The 12,070-nt window shown below is 40.4% G+C and overlaps 1 protein-coding gene across 3 annotated transcripts; it reads left to right on the top strand.

Annotated features, from left to right (window-relative positions):
- Positions 1 to 337: 337 nt before the first annotated feature.
- On the top strand, positions 338 to 11,780 carry crata (carnitine O-acetyltransferase a). Of its 3 annotated transcripts, none has more exons than XM_024268480.2 (14): positions 338 to 544; positions 1,250 to 1,540; positions 1,702 to 1,820; positions 3,080 to 3,133; positions 3,531 to 3,696; positions 3,825 to 3,999; positions 5,453 to 5,631; positions 6,090 to 6,190; positions 7,547 to 7,666; positions 7,827 to 7,949; positions 8,386 to 8,521; positions 8,832 to 8,894; positions 10,536 to 10,673; positions 10,744 to 11,780. In XM_024268480.2, exons 1-14 carry the CDS (start codon positions 518 to 520, stop codon positions 10,957 to 10,959), a joined length of 1,908 nt encoding a protein of 635 aa, XP_024124248.1. In that variant the 5' UTR covers positions 338 to 517; the 3' UTR covers positions 10,960 to 11,780. The 3 variants fall into 3 exon arrangements, with proteins under 3 accessions (XP_024124248.1, XP_024124250.1, XP_024124249.1); XM_024268482.2 differs by lacking the exon at positions 338 to 544 and adding an exon at positions 572 to 752; XM_024268481.2 differs by lacking the exon at positions 338 to 544 and adding an exon at positions 770 to 875.
- The last annotated feature ends 290 nt before the right edge of the window (positions 11,781 to 12,070 follow it).

Genomic DNA, 12,070 nt, shown 5'->3' with positions numbered 1-12,070 from the left:
TTTAATGCCACCTTTATTTATTTATGGGCAATTTTAAATAATGAATGACACAATTATTTAATAATTTAGTAATAAATATATTAATCTCAATTTGTCTCTTCCAGCCCATACTGGGCCATGAAATAATTATACGTGTCATGAAATATTTAAATGAGCTTTTTTTTAAACATACATTTTATACATACATTTAAACATTTTTTTAATTGATTTCTACTTTTATTTTTTAATTACCATTTTAAATAATTAATGACACATTTATTTAATAATCTAAAGTGTATATATATATATATTTCAATTTGACTCATTTAGTCCTCCATAATATAAAAAGTTGTTAGTTTAGCGTGGCAGTGACGTCACTCAGGTTTGCGCAGCGGCACTCCGGTGGCTGACGAACCTGCTGCTGCTTCGGGCTTGTTTGCGCCATTTGGGACTGAAACGGGACAGTCAGAGAGCGGTAACGGAAGCGGGCTGACGGTGCAGCTGGACTCCGCGCAGGGGGCGTTCCTGTCGGGACAGAATGTGGGGCATTTGCAGAAAAACGGCGGTGAGTACGGCGCCTGCGCTCGACCGCCCGGAGTCACTCGCGGTCATCCCGGTGTCGTTACTGCGAGTTTCTGTGACCTGAACATTTAGAATATCTGCCTGGTAGCGGACAGAATGTCTCCTGGTGGTCAGTTTCTGGTGTTTGTCTGAGTTTGAGCGGGGAAGCTAATGCTAGCTACTGTGTTTAATTCAAGCTAACCGGGTCAAAGGTGAATGCACAGCCAGCCAAACACAGACCCAACCAATCACGTGACCAGTTACCCTTCGTTTGTTTATTTACCTTTCAGTTACATTACATCAAATTACAGTATAGTTCCTGTACTACAGACCACGTGAGTATAGTATAGTGGCTACAAGTAAAAAGTACTGCCTCACTGTTAGTGTAGTACACTTGATAGACGACATTTTGCTAAGTTTTATGAGGAAAAAATGTACAGTACAATGTCGAAGGAGCGCAGAGCCTCAACCTAATGTCTGTTTCTGACGATTAACCTTTAACACGCAGCTCCAGTGTTTATGTTCTTTAAATTGACTATAAGTTTTCAACCATTAACACAATAATTCCAGTAGATTGTGAAGGAGAACAGACAGTTCTAACAGACTGAGCATCCTTTAATGATGACGTCAAACAGGAAGACATTTACATTTTGAGTTGCATCACATTCATCAACAGACCTGTAGTGATGTTTGCGTCTGCCTGGTGCAGGTGGGGATGGCGAAAGCGTGTGGATTAGTGAGACCTCAGCACTTTGTCAAGCCGGTGTCGGTGACTCGGGTCTCCGGGAGATACCGGTCACATCAGCAGGGGTTGCCTACTCTGCCTGTGCCCCCCCTTCAGCAGACCTGTGAGCGCTACATCGCTGCCTTAGAACCCATCACAGACGTCGACGACCTGAGACACACCAAGAAGTTGGTGGAAGAGTTCCAGAAAACAGGAGGGATTGGAGAAAGACTGCAGAGAAGCCTTGAAAAGAGAGCACGCCGTGCAGAAAACTGGGTAAACTCTATGAACAAGACACAAATCTTTGTCTTTTAACCTTTGGGAGTCTGATTCAGTGTGTAGTAATATCCTTCATTTTTTTGGTGTTTGTTCACTTTGGAACATCTAAAAGCAACATATTACAGGAGGGACTCAATCTAGATTTTTACGTTCTGCAGTTGTCCGACTGGTGGGTTCAAGTGGCTTATCTGGAGTACCGGATGCCGGTGGTGGTCCATTCCAGCCCTGGGTTGGTTTTGCCGCGGAGGACTTTCAGCGATCAGAAGGATCAAATAAGGTTCTTAATACACATTCTACATTAGACTCTCAACTACAGCTGCTTAAAAAAACATGCTGAAGTTCATCAGGACATTTTTTATTACTGTTATTAAAAGACAAAGTTAGATAATCTACATGAAAACACAGAGAAACAGGCACATAAAAGAGTTTGAAATCATATTTAAAGACTCACTCTAATGAAAATGACGTTTTTGGTGTTCTTTTAGCGTTGTTCTCATGATGGAGGAGATTTATAAAGAAAATGAGAATTAAAACTGCATTTCTGAGTGTGCTTCTATTTAATCATGGTGAATCAGGAGCAGACTAAACATGCCATCTGAAAAAATTTGTAGTTTTTACGTCCAAACTACAATCTGCAGACCACAGTCTCTCTGCTCCGCTCCATTCTGATCATCCACTCACAGACAAATAGATCCATGAACATCTTTGTTTTCCTCTCTGAGCTGGAATCTGGATCTAAACTGTATGGATGGAGTGCTCTATTGATCAACATTTTTGTTGAACCACTGGGGTTGTGAGGGGCTGTAAGCTAGCAGGAGAGAGTGTAGACCAAAGGATGATGGGAAATCAGCACAGACACACTTCTGCGGCAATAGTCCTGATCACAACTCATGCAAAGGCAAATTTCTGATGAACTCCTGCTGCTCTGCAGAAACTATGTCCTAGAAAACAATACACGTTTTTAGATTTGGCCTAAAAATGGCATCATGATAATTAAAAGACCACTTTTATAACAGATTGAAAGATTTTTGGAGTGGGACTTTGGTATTAAAAACTCGTGACCCTGTGGGATAAATGCCCTCATGGTAACCATAAGATCACTTCTCTCTACAAAAACATCTCAGATTTACTAAAGCGTCTTTTCTTGAAGAGGAGAGTCTCTGTCCTGGGAGCTGCATGGTGGAAGCTCTCAGTGCACTAATCCTGACAGTGTAGATGGGGGTTCTGGGAAAACACATTTTAGTCAAAATCCATGATGTGGAAGAGCTGATGCATTTCTACGGTTTAGGCCTGCAGCCTTTGTGACGTAACGCTGTTCTAATACTGGTTCAGTACAATGTCTTGCATCCATTTCTAAGTGTTACGTATCTGTTTGTGTTTTTTTTGAATGTAGACATTTTAAGAACATTACATGGTTTATTCAGATGACTAATATGCAAACATTTACAATAATTTTATACATTATTTCTTGAACTCCACCTTGACATTTTTGTTTTTTTGAATTAATTGTTCTCATCAAAGTTTCTCATTTCCCAGGTTTGCTGCCAAACTTATAGCAGGTGTTCTGGACTTTAAGACAATGATTGACAAGTAAGTGTTCACCTCACTGAACCCTTGAATCATGTTTGTTGTCTTTCACTGATTCACACCATGGACTTCATAGACTTCAGACAGAACCACAGCACTGAGACGGCTCTGACCAAAGTGACTAATGATACACGTCTGAATACGGACAGTGGAAATATGTCACTGCTAGTTTTACTGGATCTCAGTAATACAGTCGACCACGCTATACTACTCAGACGACTGGACAGCTGGGTGGGTCTCGGCTTCTTGGATCCAGCAGGAACTTCCTGTTTGGAACGTGATGGAAGAACGGGTCACTCTATATCAGTCAATGATTAAGTTTGGGATGCTTCAGTGGAGAGATTGTGGCAGAGTCATCTCTGGTTCGTCGGTTTGATGGTGGAACTGGTTTGTGTTTCAGTGAGACTCTGCCAGTGGAGTACATGGGGGGGAAGCCCCTGTGTATGAACCAGTACTACGAAGTTCTGTCATCCTGCCGGATCCCTGGTCTGAAGAGAGATTCTGTGGTGAACCATGCCAAGAGTTCCCCCCCGCCCAGACACATTACTGTGGTACACAACTTTCAGGTGAGGACGTCTCTGAATCCCATTAGCCATGATGATTGGCTGAGGAAAGGCATCGCTCTTCAGAACAGCTGTCTGTACTGTTGTTTCACTCCGTAAACTCATCCTAGCTGTTTTTGACCTGAAACCAGTTCTTTGAGCTGGACGTGTATAACAGGGATGGGAGTCCGCTGACGGTGGAGCAGCTTCACGTTCAGCTGGAGAGGATCTGCAGAGCTGCAGCAGAACCCAGCGCCGAGCCTGTAGGCATCCTCACCACCATGCATCGGGATTCCTGGGGAAAGGCCTATCTAAACCTCATCAAAGGTCCCTTCCCTTTGCTCTGAAGTCATTCCTCTCATTATCATGTGTAGAACCAACGTACTTTGACAGCTGTGAACTGAAGAAACTGCAGGAGGTTTAGCTAAAGGCTAGAAGAAACCGTGACCCATACAGAGGTTGAATTAATCTGATGAGGACATTTGTAGAGACATCACAGACGTATCAGAAGAAGCTGCATCTCCTTTATGCAGAAAGGATGAAAAAGTTCTCTTTTCTGACATTATTTGGGTGTTTCAGGGGTCTCTGGTTTGGAACTGTGGGACCTCTTACTCAATACAAAGTGCTTCTCTTTCTATTGGAAAATATTCCATCCAGTGACCATCCTTCCTCCCAGGATTCTGTTCTGCAGGTCAGATGGACTTTAAAATGTTCTCCTGCTCTACATCCTGTGGAGAGTCCTGGTCATTTATCTGTCGACTGTCTCAGAGGTGTGGGGAAGAACGTTCAGTGGGTAGAACAGGGGTTGGGAACCAGTAAAGGAGCCGTTTGGACTCGTTTTCTACTGATCAAAACCTAGAAGGAGCCGTATAGTCTTACTTTAGGCTTTAAGAAATTTGGATCTGGATTAACAACCTTCTTTTTTAATAATAAATATGAATTATGTCTTTTTTGGCACAAACAAAAGCAAAAACATAAAAAGAACCTAGCATCTCTCAAAATGGGATTTCTTTCTCTTTTTACTTATTTTCAAAATAAAAGATGCTCTGTATTCTGGAGGTAGAGTTGAACAAACAAGACGTCTTCAGGTCAACAGGATGTAAAAACCTACATAGTTTATCATCTATGTGAACCTCAGACATCAATTTATACATTTAACTAATGTAAATTAAATAAATGCTAATTAAGTAATCCTTACTTTAAAAAATGCTTTTTTTGTTCTTTTTCCCTCTTTGTCCTTAACAGTCTTACTCTGCTGGGTTTTGTTATTTTAGTTTGGGGTTGGATCTTGGTAGTCTTAGTTTTCTGTCTTTGTTTGTTTGTTTTCTTTAGGTAGTTTTGGTTAGACAGCCATTATCAGGAGCTGCTGACTCTGACGGTCGACATGTCTGGATCAGCAGTCTCCATGACTTATTTTATGTTGTCCAAGGATCCACACTGGAGAGATTAAAGAGACACATGTGGATCTGGAGCTGCAGGTTGAAGACTGATGTTTTAGATGTTTCAAGAGCAGATGTCAAAAATCATCAAACGGAAGAAACAACTCAGAAAAATGAATTTGAGCTGAAGAACAGAATAACCTTTTTGGTACAAATGTCTAAAAGAAATGACTCTTAAACCACATGTATATCCTTCATGCGGCTTTACCTCAAAAGTATGTTTTCACAAATGTCATTTTGGTTTTCTGACAAGAGCATAAGAGCATATTCAGACGTTTCCTCTTAGGTTGTGAATGAAGGCTTAACTGGTGTTTGAACATAACTCTGGATTTCTCGTCCAGACAAGGTCAACAAAGACTCGGTTTCCATTATCCAGAGGAGCATCTTTACACTGTGCCTTGATGGAGCGAAGCCTCAAGTCACCGAGGAAACACACCGAAGCAATGCTGCCACTCAGATGCTCCATGGTGGAGGCAGCCTTCAGCATAGTGGAAACCGCTGGTTTGACAAGACTCTGCAGGTAAACCAACAGCTAGCTGGGCTCATTCTTCATGGTCCGAGAAAAGCGATTGAACACAAAGAGGACAACTTCACATGTTCAATGTTCAGCATGGCAAGCCCTGGTACCAATATCAGGTAGATTACACTTGGGCTTTTAACCTCGGGCTCATCCTGAAAAAATGACTCAATTCCTGGAACAGATTTGGTTTCACAATGATTTAGCATCCTTTTTAAAGTGTCTGGACTGTTGAGCCACATGTATACATTAAATGAGAGGGTTGGCTTTAAACATTCTTTTGGGTGAATTAAGCTTTTTGTTTGTTTTACGTGTCTTTTTGGCTTGATAAATGAACTTTCCTCTTATCCTCAGCATAGGGGAATTGGTTTGTTTTTTATGTACAGAGACATGTGCTGTTCTCTATCCCCTGTTTAGTTAAGGTCGAGTATCCATTTTTTTGTCTTTCCTTTTTATTCCAGTTTATTGTTGGACAAGATGGGTCATGTGGTGCAAACTACGAGCACGCTCCAGCTGAGGGCCCGCCCATTGTGGCCTTAATCGACCATGTTGTGGAGTTCACGTAAGTTACTCGGATCCTTTGGATTGAAAGAAAACAGAACACTTCTTTAAAACGCTGACTGGATGCATTCATGTAAATTGAAAAAGTAAGGATTTACTTAATAATTGTGTGATTACCTTTTAAAATGTGTTTCAAATGAATGAAAAACAAACATCAGACCTTTTGTTTCCATGGAATCTTTTTAGGGCAGAATTCCTGCAAACTCCATGCAGCAAAAATGTCTTTTATGTTTTTGCATGTATTGTTCCTGTTAGCTGATCCCATGTCCAACAAAAACTTTGCTTTCCAAGCTTCTGGAGCTAATTTGCTAATAGTTGAATGTCATTGTGGTCGGGGTGGGCGATATGACGACATAAAACCGTCTCACGATCTCCAAAGCTGACGATGGGTCATTTTTGAGAGATCGTTTTATCACGATCTTCTACGAAAAGCTGCAACAGCGAGAAGACAAAAGCTTGTTGACTGGCACACGTGTGTACCGCGGACCCCCCCCACCCCCTACGAGCGCACGCCTCGCACTCGCCGGTGCCGTCAGAGGACGATTGTATGGCAAGCCAAAGAGATCAAAAATCATCAGGAAAAGCGAGCACAGGAGTGTCACGTTTTACAGATATGTATTATTTTAAATATTCAAATGTTCCCATAGTTAGTTTCAATAAAACAATTAATACCAAAAAATAATTTTAACTGTTTTATTCATGATTCAATTTGGACATTAGGGGGATGGCACAAGAACGTTTGTATTTTAAGGGTATTTTAAGCATTCTTTTTCTCTCAGTTTTTGTAGATTTGGTCTAAAAACATGTAAATGTAATCAGAAACTACATGTTTTAGCATGTTATTTGTGTTCAAAGTTTAAATCTGTTTTAACAAATAGGCCTCAATGACCAAATGTTTTGATGATATAGTGTGTGTAAAGTACTTTATATGCTTATTGAATATACAATTTCAAGCATTTCCAAAAATATCTTTAGCTTTTATTTTGTTGTTTTTAGCTGTTTTTTACTTTTTACTGATCAGAAAAATGATCTGAACCGTGACCCTAAGACCGGGACACGATCCGAACCGTGAGTTTTATTATCCGTTACACCCCTACTTTTAATACATTTGAAATTCAAATTTGAATAAATATAAATATTTGTTAAAAATGTGTTTACTTCTTTCAACTAAAATCATTATAATTCCTTTTTTGTCAATTTGAATTTATTTTAAAGAAACCGTGATAAAATCGAAATCGTGAAATAAAATGTTAAAAATTGTGATTTTCTTTTTTGTCATATCGCCCAGCCCTAGTTTGTGGTGCTGAGACCATCTGATGTGTGGTAGTTCAATCCTCTGTTTGGTTTGTGGGAGCAGGAGGAGGGCAGAAGCAGCTGAATCTCCAACATCATCTTTACCTGTGCCTCAGAAATTACTCTTTAACATCACGCCAGACATCAAGGAAGACATTGAGGAGGCCAAGCGCAGTATGGACAAGTGAGTGAAGTGGCTGAAGGCCTGACCGCCGTCCAGCCCTCTCGTTCCAGGCCTGTCATCTTTATACACAGACCTTTCTATCTCCTGGACTTTGACTGTAAAGAGTGTTCATGTTCTTGGTAACCATGCATCTCCCTCGCTGCTTTATGTTTCCACACAGACTAGCACAAGACCTGGACATGAAGGTTATGGTGTTTGAGCACTTTGGGAAAAACGTCCCCAAAATGTATAAGATGAGCCCTGATGCCTTCATTCAGATGGCCCTGCAGCTGGCCTACTACAGGTACGTGTTTAGTTAAAGGAAGGAAACGTCTCGTCTGTGATGCACATTTCTATACTTGGAGGTGGAACTGGATTTTTACAGGATACGGTCAGAGTTAAAGATCAAGGGATTATAGATAACTGAAGGACGACCCAGAGACGGGAACTGTCTGACGCAAAGCCCATTTCCGATGATGAACACTTCAGTATAAAAGCTTTGATCTAGCTTTTTTTGTTTGTTTGTTTAAATCGTTTTTCACAAAAAGTGGACTATCTGATACGCCATGTGACGCGTTGTCATGGTAATTGCTACAGAGCTTGAACTGACCATGCCGATGTCATAGGTAAAAAAAGCATCAGTCCAGAGGGAAAGTTCACCTCTTAGCCCTTGTTATTACCCAGATGAAGAAGCAAAAGTAGAATCTTTTGGATCGATGTGTACATGTTTCTGTTTGCAGGATGTACCAGAGCTGCTGTCCCACATATGAAAGTGCCTCTTTGCGTATGTTCAGACGAGGCCGCACCGACACCATCCGGTCAGCCTCGACGGCCTCTGCTTCCTTTGTCAAGGCCTTTGATGACCCTGGTAAACAGGTTAGCAGCAGTTCTAACTGTCCAGACTGCAATACAACACAAAAAGTTTCTGGTCACTGTCACAGAGCTACTTTAGGAGCAGACTTTTGTGTACTTTACCACATACCATCTTCACTTCTCCACACCTTCTCTCACCTGTCCGGGTGTGAAGTAGAGCTCGTCTCAGCAGCAGTTCTGCACAGAGATTGGAATAAGTGTCCAAACCAACACGCTAAACTAAATAACTACATTTGGTCCATCCAGTCAGTCGTTCATTGTGAAAGAAAAGTGCAACCCGTCATCCTCACCATAACCATGTCTGCTTGCACAGAACACAGTGAAGCGTGACCTGATGGAGAAAGCTGTGCAGGCTCACAGGTCTTACACCAACATAGTGAGTATCCATTGTGTGTGTTTGTGCGTTGAAATAAAAATTAAGAACATGTTTGGTGTTAGAGTGTCAGAGTCTGATCAGGGACCTGAAAGTAACCGGCTCCTGGCAAAAATTCACCACCTGTGAGTGACGGCAAATAAACTGTGTGTGCGGGGTGGGGTCGGAAGTTACCCTCGCCACTTGTCAGCACCTTCTTCTGTTTGGCAAGAAAAAGTTAGAAGGCTGTTTGCCTTATTAGTAGATGTTTGTGCCAAATTAGCCATGTTTATTAGCCCTCTCCATGGTGATATTCTTAAAAGCTCCTCCTCCACTCAGACCCTCCAGGATTTCTGCAGCAGAAATGTATGATTGTTGTGGAAGCTTTTGTGAAAAGTTGCTATGTTTTTTAACATGTATTTTTTCTAGAAAAGTGCCTAAAAATGTTAATTGTTAGATAAAATTCACATTCTCATATTCCAACTCTTTTTATTGTGACACATGCACTAGGAAAATATTCATCATCACCTTATACAATGTTGCTGTGCTCCCTGTTGGTCCACCCTGCTCACAATAACTCAAATATTTGTGTATTGATCTAAACACACTTTAGAATAAAACAACATTTTGCTGAAGAAGCAGCGGAACAGGAACGATTTTTTACAGGATCCAAACTGATCGGGAGGATAAACCTGCTGGACTTACAGCAGCAGCTGGAAGTTAGATCAAAAGTATAAATTGGAGACAGCAGTGTTGTTGACACCGACGCTGTGATGCTTCCTCGCTGAGCTAATGAGTGTGTATCCAGTATGGGACAATAATCTGGGTTAATGTCACTTGCTCAGGTGTAGGTGGAGTGGCGGTTCTCTTAGAAGTTTAGACCAGGGTCTGCAACCTTTAACAGTAAAAGAGCCGTTTGTTCTAGTTTTCTACTAATCAAAACCTAGAAGGAGCCGCATAGATTTACTTTTAGCCTTTAAGAAATATGGATTCATTCATGACCTTTTTTTAATAATAAATATGAATTATGTCTATTTTTTGGCACAAACAAAGGCAAAAATATAAAAAGAACCTAGCATTTGTCAATGAGATTTTTGTGCATCATAAAACAATATGTGCTTTTAACTCATAAAAGATCAAACTTTTTACCAAAGTTCTTCTTACATATAAAATCTGTTGATTCTGGAGGTAGAGTTGATCAAACAAGACGTCTTCAGGTCAACAGAATGTAAAAACCTACATAGTTTATCATCTATGTGAACCTCAGACATCAGTTTATAAATGTAAATGTAATAAAATGCTAATTAAGTGTTCCTTACTTTAAAAATTTGGGGTTTTTTTCGTTCCTTTTCCCCTCTTTGTCCTCAACAGTCTTACTTACTCTGCTGGGTTTTGTTATTTTAGTTTAGGGTTGGATCTTGGTAGTCTTAGTTTTCAGGCTTTGTTTGTTTGTTTTCTTTAGGTAGTTTTGGTTAGACAGACATTATCAGGAGCTGCTGACTCTGACGGTCGACATGTCTGGATCAGCAGTCTCCATGAATTATGTTATGTTTGTCCAAGGATCCACCATGGAGAGATAAGAGACACATGTGGATCTGGAGCTGCAGGTTGGGTAGACCAAACGGAGTTATTATTGTTGTCAAATAGTTTTGTCGTTCTTCATAGGCAATCAGTGGCCAAGCCATAGACAGACATCTGCTGGGCCTGAAGATGCAGGCTGCTGAGGAAGATCTTAGTGTTCCTGCCATCTTCACAGACCCTGCCTACGCTAAAGCCCTACACTATCAACTGTCCACCAGCCAGGTATGATTAGACACCAATAAATGAAAGCTACATATGGGACAACGTTTGACTAAATGGCTTCTCCTCTTAGGTACCCTCCAAGACCGACTGCGTCATGTGTTTTGGTCCGGTTGTACCCAATGGGTATGGTGTATGCTACAACCCTATGGAGGACCACATCAATTTTGCTGTGTCATCATTTAACAGCTGTAAGGAAACAAACGCGGGGCGTCTGGCTGAGGCAGTGCAGGACGCTCTACTGGATATGAAGATACTCCTGGAAAAGACTCCCAAATCCAAACTGTGAGGCTCAGCGTGATCCAGTCCACCTTGTTGTCTGCAACGCAGAAGACAGCAGCTACAAGGAGTTCATAGCGTGACTTGAGAGCTGTCATTTGATAGTTTCATCCAGCTCTTATCGCGTTGTTAATCACCACTTTGCACTTTAATATTCTGTGATTTTGCCTTGAAAGCATTGCAACACTACAGTGTTGCTTTAGTTCCAGACTGTCTCTGGGAAATCATGATACTCTGATGTACTGATTCACTAGAAAAGTAGAAGACTGAATATTATGCATTGATGATCAACCATGTTAGGATGTAATTAATAATAAATCAACAACTTTCAGGGGTCTGAAATATAATAATGATGTCTGGAATTTATGTTTTTATTAGCCAAAAAATAAAACACAAAATAAATGTTAGCAGCTGATCTCCTAACAAGCTAATCCAAATCCATGAGTGCCTTAAACCTGTGGTGCTCTGAATGTCTCCCTGCTGTTTTTGAAGAGTTGCTTTTGAAGTCATTTTTATGGTTTTGTCTGTTTAAACGTTTATAATTCTAAAGTGCAATAGCATGTTGAATATTGAATCTAAAAGCTAGACATTTTCAGCACATTTACCTGAAAACTGAAATGACTGAACTCTGTTGGTAGAGGACATTTTTACTGTAAAGTTCTGTTGGCCAGTTAGCAGTTTAAAGGTGTGCAGCTCTGATAAATGAGATGTAATTATTACATTCATAAATTAAAAAAATGTGCAAAAGTATTGTAAATGTTATCAAACAAATCATGCTTACTTTGACATTTTGTTTTGAATAAATTCAGACTTAACAAGTGACTGTTTAAACTGTTGACTTTTTTCTAGAGAGAGTTAATTTTATTTGTACTTTTGGTTTCAGTGGAGTAAATTAGTATTTCTTCAAAATGAATTGACACTCTCTCCCCCTGATGGTTCATTTAAACAGTAAGAGATAGAAAATCAAGAAATCCTCTTAAGAGAATATACACTATGTAACCAAAAGTACTGGCTCACCCATCCAAATGATCAGAATCAGATGTCCTAATAACCTGTCCTGGTTACAGGTGTATAAATCCTCCCTCAGACATACAGACTGTTTGTACAAACATCAGTGAAAG

The sequence above is a fragment of the Oryzias melastigma genome, linkage group LG12 (assembly GCF_002922805.2).
Source record: "Oryzias melastigma strain HK-1 linkage group LG12, ASM292280v2, whole genome shotgun sequence".
NCBI classification, from domain to species: Eukaryota; Metazoa; Chordata; class Actinopteri; order Beloniformes; family Adrianichthyidae; genus Oryzias; species Oryzias melastigma.
The sequence above is the reverse complement of the archived record's forward strand: the minus strand, read 5'-3'. Positions and strand labels throughout refer to the sequence as shown.